Consider the following 15,405-nt stretch of genomic DNA (forward strand, 5'->3'; position numbering starts at 1 on the left):
ATGTTTATTTGGCTATTTTTGCTGATTGAATTTATTTTGTTTCTGCCTTTGTGTGGTGAGATGAAAGGATCAACGTGAGATGAGGGATCAACTTGCGTTTGATCTGCTAAGTGGAAAGAGAGGTCAGGAAGGTTCTTCAATGCAGGTTAGTGTTACTCTCCAACATCTGGTCCGATATGAAATGAAATGAATTAAATTAGAAGTGATGTGGTTAGCTTCTGTGATGATTTGAAACTCGTGTAATTAAAGATGTAGTTAAGTGTTAGATTTATGGTTGATGGTTGTGTATGGTATTAAATAGAACTGATGGTTAGATAGAAACATAAGTTGAAACATAAATTTTAAAAAGCTTATGTGGTTAGATAAATTTTAAAAAGCTTCTGTGAAACTCCTTTGTTTGTTGTTAGATATGTGTCAATTCGATCAGCATTCAAGTCTGCTAGTAGTTGAAACATAAATTTTAAAAAGCTTCTATGATTAATTGTTTGTGTTGAGTTGTTTGGGTTGGTGTCTTGAATGTTACCTCTCTTCCTTGCATTATTTATAACCACTGTCTTTCTCTTCAATCTCCAACATCTGAATGCGCTTGATAGCTCTTCCTTCTCTTTCTCCTCCGGCTCCTCTGCCTCCTCTTTCTCCTCTGTCTCATCTTTCTCCTCTGTCTCCTCTTTCTCCACCGTCTCCTGTTTCTCCTCTGTCTCCTCTTTCTCCTCTTTCTCCACCGTCTCCTCTTTCTCCTCTTTCTCCACCGTCTCCTCTGTATCCTCTGTCTCCTCTTTCTACTATATCCTTGTCTTCGGAAATGGATTTCAATCCATTTGAGGATTCTGCCAATTTTGTTGACCTACTTAATAGTCAACAAAATGTTGTCTTTGGCAGTCAACAACCCTCCTCAGGCAGTCAAACTGCAGAGCAGCGACCAGAGCGTAAGGAAAGAAGGTCGTGGACAGCTACAGAGGATATAATGCTCATTAGCGCGTGGTTGAACACGAGCAAAGACCCCGTTGTAGGGAATGAGCAGAAGTCAGTGGCTATTTGGACCAGAGTTGCAGCATACTTCTCGGCTAGTCCTAAACTTGCAGCCTCTGAAAAACGAGAGGGTAGTCAATGCAGGCAACGTTGGCACAAGGTGAATGAAGCAGTTTGCAAGTTCTCAGGGGCGTATGAAGCAGCCACAAGAGAGAAAACCAGTGGCATGAATGACAATGACGTTCTAAAGCTGGCCCATGAGATCTTCTTCAATAACCAAAAAAAGAAGTTCGGTCTCGAACATGCCTGGAACGAGCTTCGCAACGACCAGAACTGGTGTGAGCTCGCTACTGCTAAAACTGATACCAGCTCGAAAAGGAGGAAGTTTGCCGACGGTTCACATTCAGGAGCAAGCTCGAAAGTCAATGAAAACGAGGCTGATGTAGAAGGAACATCACGTCCCCCTGGTGTTAAGGCTGCAAAAGCCCGTGGGAAGAAACCAATTACTGAGGGGAAAGACGTTGGTGAGCTTCAGAACATGTTGGTTAGGAAGGAGAAGATGTCGAAGATGAAGCTTCTGGACAGGCTCATGGCTAAACAAGAACCTCTAGATGATGATGAAGTAGCTCTGAAGAAGAAGTTAACTAAAGAGTTGTTGCTGTCTAATTAGGTGTTGTGATTGTTAGTTAATTATGTTTGGTTCTCGGATTTCAAAGCTCTGTTAAAGAGCTTAAGTTTTAAAATATTTAAGTTCTCTAGGATTTTATTGTAATGGTCTGGTTAGTGATGATATAAAATGTTTTAAGTTAATGTCAATATTTGTCTTCGTCTGTAGTATTTTATATTTCTTATCATGCTAATGTTAATGTATCTCTTTGTCTTGGCCAGGATGCTTGCGTGACATGAGTTTTGGAGTTTTGCCTTCCACTGAAGCGAGTCACGGAGTGGAGTGTCTGTTAGTGTATTTATGTGTATGTGTCTATATGTGTACGTGTCTGTTAGTTTCAAGTGGAGTGTGGCCTTTATGTGTCTGTTAGTGTCAAGTGGGGATGTCACGGACTTGTATATCACGGACTTGTATGTCTGTTAGTGTCAAGTGGACTTGTATGTCATGGACGTGTTTATATGCACTCATCTTCTCTATTTATATGCACTCATCTTCTCTCTATATCAATCGCCAAAACAAACTCCTCTCCTCTCTTCAAACACAACAACAACAAACTCATCTCCTCTCTTCAAACACAACAACAACAAACTCACAAAAACCAGCTCATATTTTCTCTCTTAACGCCATCTCTTCAATCACCATATATGGCTTCTTCTTCACAAAATACTTTAGATGAATCTTTTGATGATGATGCTTTTGATGATGCATTTGATGAGGTCTTTGATCAACATTTTGATCAAGCCTTTGAGAATTTAATCATTCATTGTGATCAAGAAGAACGGAGAAAGAAAAGAAAAAAACGAGCGTATATAGAAAGAAATCGTGAGGAAGGGCATATCCGTTTATGGAATGATTATTTTAGTGATACTCCAACGTATCCTGAAAATTTATTCCGTCGACGTTTTAGAATGAACAAGCCATTATTTACGCGCATTGTTGATCGTCTCTCCAACGAAGTTTTTTACTTTAAGGAAAAGCAAGATGGTCTCGGAAGGAGTAGTCTCTCTCCCCTTCAAAAGTGAACTGCAGCCATTCGTGTATTGGCATATGGTTCTGCGGCTGATGCGGTCGACGAATACCTCCGCCTCGGTGAAACAACAACTCGGTTATGCGTGGAAAATTTCGTCGAAGGGATTATATATTTGTTTGGCGATGAGTACCTAAGAAAACCGACACCGGCTGATCTTCCACGTCTACTGAATGTTGGAGAGTATCGAGGATTTTCCGGAATGATTGGAAGCATCGATTGTATGCACTGGGAGTGGAAGAATTGTCTCACCGCTTGGAAAGGACAATATTCCCGTGGTTCGGGTAAACCGACAATTGTTTTAGAGGCGGTTGCTTCATACGATCTCTGGATATGGCACGCATTTTTTGGACCTCCAGGTACGTTAAACGATATCAATATTCTTGATCGCTCGCCTGTTTTTGATGACATTATAAAGGATCATACGCCAGAAGTCACTTACTATGTCAATGGAAGAGAGTATCACATGACTTACTATCTCACAGATGGTATTTACCCGAAATGGGCAACTTTTATCCAATCGATTCAACTACCCCAAGGGCTGAAAGCAGTTTTATTTGCTCAACGTCAAGAACCTATCCGAAAGGATGTCGAGCGTGCTTTTGGAGTCTTGCAAGCTCGCTTTGCCATTGTTAAAAATTCCGCACTTTTTTGGGATAAAGTCAAAATTGGGAAGATTATGCGAGCATGTATCATACTCCATAATATGATTGTTGAAGACGAACGAGATTCATACACTCTGCTTGATTCTTCGGAGTTCGAACAGGCAGAAGACAACGGAAGTTCGCATGTCGATCTCAATTTCTTCACAGATATGCCTACAAATATTGCTAATATGATGGGTGTTCGAATTACAATTCGTGATAGACAGATGCATCAACAACTAAAAGCTGATTTAGTTGAACATTTATGGTCTAAATTTGGAGGAGATGAAGACGACAACTGAGCTCGAACGCTTCTTTCAAATGTTCTCGTTTGTTTTTCTAATCTTTGTTTTGATGTTTTAATTTAAAAATTTATGTTTACAATGTAATATTTTATTATGCTTTATGTAACAAATTTTTTTTTTTCAATAAAAAATGTTTAATATTTTTTTTAAGAAACCTCAAATAAGAGACTTGCAATGGAGGGATGAAAAATGTAAGTTTCTTAATCAACTCTCTCACCAAAATTAACTCTTTAAATAATGCTAAAATAAAATTAAGAGACCCATTAGGGTCTTTAGGATAAAGATGGTCTAAGGTACTACGATTAAAACTAACAGAACAAAATATCATCAAATAATTTAGTACTCCGATCCGTTAGCATAATGTCGCATGTTCTATATATTGTTTTATCTTTTTTTGTGCACACGTATACAGTTGGCAAGAACAAGAATATAAATATACAACACACCCGCATGGATGTAAACTTTAACTCTATATATACATGCGTACAAATGTGTGTGATGATGAGAGGATCACTCGTGTGCACAAAGAAGCATAGTAATACATTTCCCAATGATGTAGAACTTTCCTTTCTTCTTGTTCAGAAACTTCCCAACTCCTCTCGGTGAACAAGACTTCTTTTTCTTTTCCAAATTCTTCACTGCCTCCTCCCTCATTGTTTGTTGTGTTTTCATAACAAGCTTTTGTTAGTAATTGATGATTGTGTGATGTTTTTAAAGTGTATTTTTTAAAAGGAAGCGAAGGTGCATCGTTTATATTGAGAAAGAGATAAGGAGGAAGTATTCCCCACCATTGGTTTGGGACACTTCAGTGAAACAACCCAAAAACAAAGGCCAGTTGTTGAGTGTGACCGACTATCTTCCCATTATGGTTGAAAATATTTGACGTATTGTTTTCATGTCTCCTTTCAATTCAAAGACTCATCATCGGTACAGATGTTTGTGATGGATTTACTCAGTTATCTTAATTAGAACATGAACTTATGTATTCGTTTACGACAATGACATACATTTCTATTTATGATCAAGATTATACCCATTTTAATATATATATATCTTTATACCAGTTGAAACTTCAAATATATTCATATTAAAAGCATCTTTATTGGAGGTTCATCATATGTATACAATAATATACCTATTATATTATGTGTATTTCAAACCATAAAATCTCACTTCAAATCTCTTATTTAAGAAAATTTTTAAATGAGTTTCTTATGTTTTTGAAATATCCACAACACTATTTCATCCATATATATATTTTTAATAGATTTTGAGAATCTTTGTGAGAACTTCCTACTATTGATGTTCTGAAACAGTACGACTGAATATTATCATAGTTCTATCATATTAACACATTGAAATGTTGGTTGACCAAAAACGAGAAACTGTGAAAATCAAGAACGTAAATTACTATAGTTTTCAAAAGAAACGTATCAACTCTTTTTTTTTTCTAAACGTACCAACTCTACTATCCAGCTATTATGATTTTTGGCATTAATCTCTGCAGGTCATCGATAGTCATTCAAATCCATGACGAATTGAGGTCAAATCAGTCTTCCTAACAGTGCGGACAGCTCATTTCTAGTAAATCGCCAGGGTCCTCAAAGCATGTTCACAATCATAATCGTTTTGTTTTTTATTGAACTGAACCACATACACACTTCTCATTTAAACTATCATAGTTTTTTTGGAGAAAGGGCTTGTTAAACTATCATAGTTGAAGCCAATAAAGAATGAACAGAACGTAGTAACGTAGAATATATATGTAATTTTCTCTCTTTCCACGATGCAATATAACTGTATGCAGAAACTATATTATATACAAGTTATTGGCTTATGATGTTTTTTTGGTGGAGTTTAGTAAGAGCATGTTTATTGGTAAAACTCACCTAGAGGGTCTTAGTGATTTTTTAAATATTAAATTAAAGTTAAGGGTTTTGGTTAAGAGATCCTTAATTTTAATGGTTTATTGGTAGTGTCTTAACAATGCTTGAAGATGATGTTAGAAAGACTTTTCAACAAATCAAAAAGTCAAGAAACTTGGAAATGGCAATGGTCTCACCTGCCATAGCTTGGCTTCAACGCCTTCAACAGAAGCAACACAGATTTTTTTATCTAACCTAGAGATGTTCTTATGTTACGGTCAAACAAGAGAAAGAGTCCGAAGATGATGAGCAGTCCGATTGAGAAGAAGCTTGAGTTCAGCAGCAGTCCAGAAACCGATTTCATTCTTCGTCGTCGAGGAGGAGAACAGCCGTCGATTTCATTCGAGGAGGAGAGCAGACGTCGATTTGATTCGTCGTAGAGGAGGAGAGGAACCAATTTTGCTTCACTTCGTCGACGAGTAGAGCTCCCCTCGTTTTCTCCTCCCAAAAGCTACAAAGACGACGCGTGGCAATCAAGAGACGTATCTTAGAGCATCTCCAATGGTGTTATCCACCATTGGAGTCCTTAGCAATATAATAGTATTTTGTTTTTTTTTTTTTTTCAATAGTTAAGGACTCTTATCATAATTAAAGGTCCAATAGTGTTATCCAATATGGAATCCTTAGTGTGTTTTTTTTTTAATCTTAGAAATTTAAAATTTAAAACAAGAAATTAAAAATTTACATTTATTAGAAAAGAAAATGTAAACATACAAATATTTTGAATTAAATCAAATAAGTGTTGTATATAATTTCTCATTTTGTAAATTAAGTATGTTTCTTACTTGTACAACTTTTGTTATCTTCTTAGCTTGATTTTGTTATGTTCTTACTTGTACAAGTTATCTTCTTACTTGTATAACATAAAAGAGAAGAGAATGAAGAGAAGCAAGATTGTAGTTAGCTAAACAGATTTAAACTTACAAGAGTAGAGTACAAAGATTTAAACTTATAAGTACTTGAGTCTAAACTGAAATGAGTAGAGAGTAGAGAAACATAAGAACTTGAGTCTAAACTGAAATGATCATACAAGTACATTGTAGCAAGGAAAACAAGAGGATATAAGCTCTTAACAAGTCCGAGATACATAGCTAAAGAGACGCAAGCTAAAGAGACGCAAGACTACTTGACCATTCTTCTAATTCACCCGTGAGCTTGAAGCAATATCACCTACAGAACAAAACCAAACATGCAAGTTAAACTAGAAGCAAAGAAAGAACAAACAAGTTAAAGACGTCTCAAGCAAGGCAATGGAGAAGACTCACCACGCTTTCTGCTCAAGTGTTTGCTCAGTAGTTCAGAACACACTTTACTTTCCGGGCATACACACAACAAGGGAGTAGTTTTCCCATCTCCAACCAGATTGAAGACAAATAAGTCTCCTATGTCGCATCTGTTATCACGACAGAACTTTCCCCAGCCCCTTGTGATGTAATACATGCCGCCTGATTCGCTAAATCGCAAACTCGCAGTCCATGAGTTTCCCTCTTTGTTCACTAGTATCATCTCTTGGCATTGCTTGTTCAAAGCAGTAGAACTAGTAGCTCGCTTAGGAAGATACTTCAAACACAGAATATGGTTTTTAGGAATCAAAATTGACTAACTAAATCTGGTTTATTCGTATGAAAAATGACTCACAAGTTTGTATGCTTTTAGATTTGAAGCAGTGACCTCAGCCAAAAAACAGAAGTCGTATGAGAAAGAAGACATTGCCACTGTTCCTCCTGAAATAAAAGAAGCAATTTCCACGTCAAAACATCTCACAACAGGTAGGACCAAAACGATGAACTTTGATTGAAACTTACTAATCTCATTGTCATCAGCATCACCGGAGTCGGCTTCTTCCTTGATGATGTGAGGATGTGTATACTGAATCTCACAACAGCTAGGACCAAAAGGAGTCACATGAAACACCATGTTTCCTTCGTGTTTGAAGATGACAAGGTCACCGATTTGAAGGTCGTGTGTTGTGGTGAAATCTTTCCAACCTCCGGTGAGTGTCATGCCTTCTAGTATCACTTCCCAAGTTTGATCTGAAGCGTCCGATCTTAGTTTCCATGTTTTCTGGTTCGTCTTCCCTTCTATGTGCTTTGAGAAGAAGGCAAGTGGTATTGTCTGCAAGAAAATGCGAAGTTAATCAAACAAGAAATACATTTAATCAAGAAACGAATGTAAACAAATAGGGAGAGTGAGGTTCTTACGACGCCACTGTGGAAACCAGGAAGCAGAGGCTTAAAGAAATGAGGTTCATGTGGAATCGCCATCTGCAAACAAGAAACGAATGTAAACAATATCAACAATGAGTTTCCAAGCAGACAAAAACCCCATTTCCATTTTGAACCCAAAATCTATTTGATCCCCACAATCGAAACCATAAATCGATTGTGAACTCACACCAAAACCTCTATAATCCAGTCGCGTTTCGTATTAAAAAAATTAATTTTGATATCACGAACCAAAACCATAAATCGATTGTGAACTCACACCAGAACCTCTCTAATCCAGTCGATAACAACAAAGAACCGATGTGAAAATGCAAAAAAATCAAACCAATACAAAAACCCTAAATCGAAAAAATTTCCAATCTGATTTCAAACCCTAGATTTTATAAAACACCTCAATCGAACCCTAAAACGAGATGAAATCAACATGCATAAACGCGAGAATGAAAAAGAAAATAGATTAAGATCGAATTTTGCCTTCACAGATCGAGATCACAATTGGCCTCTCTGTCGTCTCTCTATCGCCTCGCCTTCTGCTCTGCTTTTTTTTTCGGGTTTCTGAAAAAATGAGAACGGTTCGCGTGTTTTCGAACTCGCCTTACCAGAGTCAACACAAAAAACGGACCAATCAATATGTGCCAGCAAGATAAGGACTTCGATTTTTAATCCTTAATTAAGGATCATCCTTAACTTTCCTCTCCTCTTTTAATATTTCTTTAATCAAAAAGCATTAAGGATTTATGTTAAGGATTGCTTGATTATTACCGTTGCACATGCTCTTATGTCGTCTAAATAAGCTACGTAGCTTAGATTAATTGTCTTTTTTCATTTTTTTTAATACCTCATTAAACTTAAGAGACCTAGTAACATACGCCTATAAACATGCTCTAAGAATATAAGTTTTGGAATATCCGGCGGTCTCTTTCAAATAAAAGTGCGACTTTAAGCAAAATGTTGCTTACAGTATCTTCGGTGCGAGTTCTGTTTATTCCTTTTATCCTTTAAACAATTTTTGGTTTCGACTATAGTGATAAGACTCGAACTATTTGTGAAATCATTTTTTCTTGACGGCAACTGAACGTATCTGTTTTATATGAGAGTGTCAAATTTAGTGGTTTCATTTTCCATAAAAAGTGGGAAATCACATGGGAGAGTTTTATACATTTTCCAACGTAGGAAGTGAAATGTCGAATCCATCACATCTTTATCATACTCAGTGAGAAAGTAAACAAACCAAATTAGGATTCTTTATATTGCACGAAAGGGCAATGTGTAGGGGATGCACCGTGCACGTGAAGGCCATGCAGACAAGACAGTCCTTGCCGGTTGATTAATTGTTACCTATTTCCTTTCTTTCGAAAATACTAAATACAACCTTAATTTGTGAGACAATGACTTTGGTTTTTCGACATTAATGTTTTCCTATTTTCTTCGTTCCATTTGCGGTCCATAAAGTAGTTATATATGTAGGGAAATATACTCACTGGCTTTACGTTTTTTTTTTCACTTGCCAACTTACTGGCTTTAGTCACATTTTTCTTCTTTTTTTTTTTAAAAAAAAGAAGGGTTTCATTTTTATAGATTTTTTACCTTTTGAAATCTATAGTGATGGCGGGTTAGAATTTCATTGATCTTCGTTATGATTAGTGGACAATCATCAAGAGTAGTTTTATATTAACCTGAAATATTTACACTTGGAGGTATATCCAACCATACCCTTGAAAACCTCTCTAAATTTTGGCATAGTAACCAACTGAAAAACAAACGTTCGTATAAATAACACATCAAGCGACTCTTGTTAGAAGATTTTCGTTATGGAGTAGAAACAGTCATAGAAGATTATTGATCTGGAAGGACCAACTACAGTATTCTTATGAAGTAATAGTTCGTACATTTCACTTCAGTTTAAGACTTTATTCTTTAGAAGAAAAACCACTGAAACCCTTACAAAACCCAAGGACATAGTATTCGCAGTTTATCTGGTCCATCATGGTATAGATATTTTAAACCGAAGTCAATAAAACTTTCTCAAACCGCCAACCAAACCAAACCAAAAATTATAGCAAAAGAAAAAGAGTAAAAAAGGAGAAAACAAGAAAGAATCTCGTTTGGGCATTTCATCGAACACTTTGAGTGCATATTCCCCCACGCAAAGCTAGACTGAATCTTCGCTGATGTGACCGAGATTCTCTTCTTCTTGTCTCTTCTTCATGTCCTTCTCGTATTGCCTTAACGCTTCCTCCATCTTCATCTGCGTAAAACCAAAAAGTTTCAAGAAGAAAAAAAATGCAAAAAAACAGTAAAGCTTAGTCGAGCACAAGGAGAAGAAACAGACCTTGTAGCTAACTTCGACGCGGTGCATTACGTAGAATCCGAGAGTCCCACCGAGAAGTGTTCCAGCTATGATCCGTGCGTAAGCCCATGTCATCGAGCTCAACGCCATTTCCTCTGCTTTCTTCTTTTCCTTCCTCTGATTACAGTATGCAACAACACTGTATGATCTCGTTATCATTTACATGAACCAGATAAAAGAACGGTACCGGGTGGTTCAATTCTATCTTATGGTTTGTTTTTTTGGTATGTCGCAAATAACTTGGATCCGGTTCGGTTCGATTCGGTTCAGATCCAGAATAATTAATTAAGAAATAAAGGAAAATATATTGGTCTAAATCAAATAAACGGAGAAAGGATTATCCTGGTTTATTTTACATTAAATTATTGACCGAGAAGTCGGTTTGATTTCGTACCATATCCGGTTATTTCGGAACGCTTGTACTTATAAATCTATTATCATAAACAAATATGTAAACCGTAAGCAATCTAAGCTGGTTTCAGAAGTCATCAACCATTCGGTTCAAAGAAAAATTCAGAAACCAATGCCAAGTGATCGCTACCCAACTCCTGCAAAACCAAAGACGAACAAGACTACATCATTAGGACATTGTATTAGTAACAAAACCATCGTGTTAGTAACAAAACTTACTTGACAAGGAAGGCCTCTGGTTCTGCAGAGGACATCAATGGGAAGTGTATCAAGAACTCTTGCAGGTGCAATACCATCTGAATACCTGAATCAGACACATATATATGTTTCAAGTTAATCCATCCGGCAGCTATTATATTATTTGGTTTATTTAAAAATGTTACCAGAGGTAATCAACCGTTCCAAGAAATTTGGAGTGGTATGAGGTTGCTAGAGGTTCACCAATAGAGTCCCTTGTATTTGTTGAACCCTGGCGTGTACCATGACCATGATCACTAAAGACGCTTTTATTTCACAATTTATTGTCATGTATTAGTAAAAGCTTTGTGTGTATTACCTTAACTGATGCGTATGAGCTGTTGAGTTTCAACGGGTGCACAGCCCAGTACGAGTTCTCTTGGCCTGTCGCAAGACGGATCTCTTCGTTGGTCCAAGAGCTACTTAAGCATCTGAAACCAATGAGTATCAAAAAGTGTTTTAAGACTTACAAAGACCTCATCTCAAGTGAACACAATATATATTTTACAAAGCAGACACCATTTACTGTAGAGCCTGTTGAAATCTTTAAGAGAATGAGCTTACCTGCTTATGGAAGTTATTGTATTACTAGGTTTGCTTCCTGTCTCAAGAACTTGGTTGGGAAGACGATTTCTCTGCCCAGACAGCTCTCTTTTGTCATGTTTCATTATATTCAGCTGTTAGATAGAAACATTGTCAGACCAAAGAAACTGTAACCGGGTATATGAATGGTTTGTCTGAAGCAAGACTGTAGATGTTTTTCATACCTCAGAGGACGCCAAGAAGTTGTACAATGGACTCTGCTCGTGATTAGATAACATCAAACACTGAGATGAACAAATACAGAATACCAAAGTGAAAGCGTTTATTTGAAAAAGTATGTACCTGCGGTAAGCTATTGTAATCTCCGCCTAGAACAATAGGAATATCACCCCATTTCTTAGAGAGTAAGTGAGCCTTTGAGCAGAGCGAACGGATCTATCAATCAAGATTCAAGAATAAGCGCATATATATATATATATATATATATATATATATATGCTAGTTAAACATCTCTCGACTTCAAGCTACATGAACCAATCAACATTTTGTAAACTTTATGACAGTCAAATTGTTCGATTAGTTCATCTATCAATTGAACAGTGGACACTTACCTGACCAAGCTTCACATCTCCTCTACTTGGATTATAAAGCACGTGAATGTTACCCACCAGTAGCCTTCTTGACTTAGACTTCCTCAGCTAATAGAAACGCCAAAAAAACTAGATCAATCACCTACGCACATACATAAAAAGTTAAATAAAGAAATAAGAAAGAATTGCTACCTCGAGAACAGAAAGCTGTGCAACGTTATCACGCATCCCAAACTGGCTAAATTCAATGTTTTCCCTCTCCAAAACCCGAAACCTTTGTCAAAAAGAAGAACATATAACCAACCTTTGACAATGCTGAGTTCGTTTTCTTCACAGTGAAACAGATTTGAGTCAAGACAGACTTTGCTTACCTGTCGGCCTTCCAAAACATTGCGCATCCATCAATGTTATCTCCAGTTCGCCGCTGCCATTGCAAAGCTTATATTTTGTACTAGTCCTTCTAAAGAAACAAAACTTTGCTGAGGTAAACGAAACCAACCATCGATTTTTTTTTAACATCTCATGCCACTCATTTTTTAATCAACAAAAGCAAATCGCATTGATATGGTACATAACAGAGGTAATACAAGCAAACCTTGTAGGAGCCAGCATATCCAGCTTTCTCCATCATGCTGAATAGATCGAAATACTTGTCTACTTCCTACAATGATCCGCATCAAAAGCAGAACATGAGTGTCTTAACCCAACATAACTCCTCCTTGTCAAGAGAAAGAAGGAAAGTTTATGTTACCTGCATACAGATTATGTCTGGTCTGAGACGAATGAGTTCCTCGCATATCAACCTTTTGCGGTAACCCCACTTGAGGTAAGGAAACGAGACGTTGGAGTACAAATCCTTGTGATATGACGAGTTTCTATCTCCCAGTATGTTGTATGACACGACCGTGAATCTGTCTGAATCTATGTTTACCACACAAATACACAAGTCAAGAACAAAGTGTTCTCCCCTGTTTCACATGCTTCATGTGAAAACGTACATGGTCCAACAAAAAACATAAACGTTTGGAATCTCGAGAACGAAAAGCTAAACCGTTCCCAAATCTTGGTGCCTCAGTTCATGAATATTTGAATATATTAGCTCTGATGAATACGAATAAGAATAAGATCATCATACGCCTACCTTCAGACACGGTAGAGGTATCCGAATCAATCCAGTCACGAGCAATCCGTGAAGTAGGCATTTGATCGGCTTGTCGACGCCGAGGAAGACGGTTGTACCATCGACGGCTGTACGAGCGGTTTGAAGAATCGTTATGATCGGACGGTCCAGATGTGGAGGAGCAGGACACGAGGAAGCTCGCATCGCCAGAGGATGGAAAAGAGAGAGATGACGATAAATGATGAGAGCGGTGAAATCCAGACGAAAGGTGACCACCAAAGGAGATTCGAGAAGCTCCGGTTGGCCGTGACCAAGAACAAGCCACGCTACGCATTTTTGGGTTTTGTGGCGAGAGATTGAAAACCACACACTAGCAACCGCTTCGCGCCCTATGGATAATATCTTTTATTACAAGTTTCTTGTCAAAACAGACAAAAGACATATCGGTTTTATTTACTCTCCTCCCAAAGCCCATTATCAGGTCCTAATATTTTTTTTTTTTCAACAACCCTAATAAATATTATTCAACTCGTTTGTTTAATCAAGAAAGTAAAATCATTGCAGAGTTTTTTCCAATTATTTCGTAAATTCACATCAAAGAAGAAGTTATACATCAAAATCATTCAACCAAACACGAAGAAAATTTGGGAAAAAAAAAGAAGAAGATGATAATAACAAGAATATAACCAAACCTAATCAGTTGACAACTTGATGTACTTCTAAAACTTACCACAACCTTTTTTTTTTTTGGTAACAATGTTAAGAGAAATTTACCACAACCTATTCAAACTTTGCTTATAATATTACACCCAAGAACAAAAAACTTGCTTATAATATGACTACCAAACGGTGAGACAAAAAAAAATGGTAGATGAATACTAATTTATTTGTATTTTGCGACAATACGGTGCGACAAAACTAAACAAATCAATATTGTGTTTGTATTTTATGTCTAGAATACTGATTTTTTCAAGCATGCCTACCTAAAGCACCAATGATACTGTAGACGTTTCTTTTTTGCAATCTCCTTGAAAACTCTAGTATTATTTCGTCATTCATTATAATGTTCTCTAAGGCTCCGAATGATAACAACAGATTGAGCGGTGCGGAACAAGCGGTTTGACTGCAGTGCGGTTCTAACAGTTATAAAATGTATAGATATATAGTATATGTAGAGATTTTTGTTATTGTTAACTGCGGTACGGTGCGGGACGGATGTTATCATTCTGAACTTAAGTTTTATGTATATAATAATCAATACAATACTAAAAGGGGAATAAGAAGCCTTATTAGCTATGCCACGTCAGATCAGAAAATCAACCAATCAAATTCGTTTTTAATGCCATGTCATCTGCGGCCGAGTCAACAAAGAAACCCTACGACTCACTCATCGACTTCGTCTTCTTTGTTCCTCTTCATCAAAATTCCTTACTGCCTTTTTGATTCTCTCTACTGCAATCACTTTTTACCGTTTTCCTCTGCATAGTTTCCGGCTCCGTTGAACACAGACGATTTCAAGGGCAGGATGTCGAGATTTCACCATACCGGTGTGTCCAAGATCGGCGTTGGATCCATCACCTGTTACCGCCAGATCCGCCGCCTGCAGAGTTGTCCCGCGGCCTTAAACGGTGGCTCCGAAACAGAGACCAACTCCGAAACCCTAGCTTCCCGGATCTGCTCAAGCCTCCAATCGTCGCTTAGGTCCGAGAATCACAAGCTGTCGCACTCCCAAGACGGCGGGGAAGAAGCTGGACCGACGAGAAACAAACGAGAGAGAACCGCCATCCGTCACCGTAGATCCGTCGACACCATCTCACTCCCCAACAATCAGACGAGCCCAACAAAGTAAACCTTAATCGTGTTCTGGTGACTAACATTCTTTCTCCGTCCAGCTACGACCTCTGAACTTCATCAATGAATCTGAAACGGTACGAGTTATGTGTTTTTCGTGTGGTGTTCCTTATTAATTCAATCTCCATCAAGCATTGCATATACACCTTGTGGAGTGCAGTCTCGCGTTGCAGAAACTTCAGCACCAGAACCTGAAGTGCACAGATGAAAGTAGTTCGGAGAAGAAAGCTATAAGTTCACTAGATGGGACACCTGTGCACTGGCACGCTACTCTTGAAGAGGTACCATCAGGAGGTATGCATGTTTGTTACATATTACTTATTGAGACTCTCTTATGAGGCTCTTGGATTAATATAGCAACAGTCAACGTCGTAAGCAATGAAAAATATGATGATCTGCATCGTTCCTCATTGTATCTATTGTTCTCTTTTGCTTGCCTTGGCAGTACCAACAATAATCATAGCTCATGAGTTCTATGATGCTCTTCCAGTTCATCAGTTTCAGGTTTGTGTGATTTGCAATATAGTCTTCTCCTTTTAGT

The 15,405-nt window shown here is 37.6% G+C and overlaps 5 protein-coding genes and 1 long non-coding RNA gene across 6 annotated transcripts; 2 read left to right on the plus strand and 4 right to left on the minus strand.

Annotated features, from left to right (window-relative positions):
• The first annotated feature begins 580 nt into the window (after positions 1–580).
• LOC125608677 (glutathione S-transferase T3-like) lies at positions 581–1,639 on the plus strand. Its single transcript, XM_048779119.1, has one exon. The coding sequence runs from the start codon at positions 581–583 to the stop codon at positions 1,637–1,639; it is 1,059 nt and encodes a 352-aa protein (XP_048635076.1).
• Positions 1,640–3,964: 2,325 nt separating this feature from the next.
• Positions 3,965–4,592, minus strand: LOC111200427 (small polypeptide DEVIL 7-like). Its single transcript, XM_022691564.2, has one exon. It carries the CDS (start codon positions 4,282–4,284, stop codon positions 4,123–4,125), a length of 162 nt encoding a protein of 53 aa, XP_022547285.1. The 5' UTR covers positions 4,285–4,592; the 3' UTR covers positions 3,965–4,122.
• A 2,083-nt stretch (positions 4,593–6,675) lies between these two features.
• LOC106363342 (B3 domain-containing protein REM9-like) lies at positions 6,676–7,801 on the minus strand. Its single transcript, XM_048779120.1, has 5 exons — positions 7,739–7,801; positions 7,343–7,652; positions 7,176–7,261; positions 6,803–7,097; positions 6,676–6,707 (listed from the first exon to the last, which is right to left on the minus strand). Exons 1-5 carry the CDS (start codon positions 7,799–7,801, stop codon positions 6,676–6,678), a joined length of 786 nt encoding a protein of 261 aa, XP_048635077.1.
• A 1,857-nt stretch (positions 7,802–9,658) lies between these two features.
• LOC106367499 lies at positions 9,659–10,281 on the minus strand. The gene is made up of 2 exons (XM_013807288.3): positions 10,095–10,281; positions 9,659–10,010 (listed from the first exon to the last, which is right to left on the minus strand). Exons 1-2 carry the CDS (start codon positions 10,269–10,271, stop codon positions 9,915–9,917), a joined length of 273 nt encoding a protein of 90 aa, XP_013662742.1. The 5' UTR covers positions 10,272–10,281; the 3' UTR covers positions 9,659–9,914.
• Positions 10,282–10,405: 124 nt separating this feature from the next.
• LOC106367497 (carbon catabolite repressor protein 4 homolog 3) lies at positions 10,406–13,463 on the minus strand. The gene is made up of 13 exons (XM_013807287.3): positions 13,035–13,463; positions 12,645–12,814; positions 12,489–12,554; positions 12,265–12,317; positions 12,086–12,167; positions 11,915–12,001; positions 11,646–11,738; positions 11,528–11,560; positions 11,325–11,437; positions 11,080–11,191; positions 10,907–10,992; positions 10,743–10,827; positions 10,406–10,660 (listed from the first exon to the last, which is right to left on the minus strand). The coding sequence occupies exons 1-13, from the start codon at positions 13,345–13,347 to the stop codon at positions 10,601–10,603; spliced, it is 1,353 nt and encodes a 450-aa protein (XP_013662741.1). The 5' UTR covers positions 13,348–13,463; the 3' UTR covers positions 10,406–10,600.
• A 210-nt stretch (positions 13,464–13,673) lies between these two features.
• LOC125608972 lies at positions 13,674–15,390 on the plus strand. The gene is made up of 3 exons (XR_007339506.1): positions 13,674–14,941; positions 15,025–15,158; positions 15,310–15,390. It is a non-coding gene; the product is annotated as an uncharacterized LOC125608972 (long non-coding RNA).
• Positions 15,391–15,405: the final 15 nt, after the last annotated feature.

Source organism: Brassica napus, chromosome A5 (assembly GCF_020379485.1).
Source record: "Brassica napus cultivar Da-Ae chromosome A5, Da-Ae, whole genome shotgun sequence".
Lineage (NCBI taxonomy): Eukaryota > Viridiplantae > Streptophyta > Magnoliopsida > Brassicales > Brassicaceae > Brassica > Brassica napus.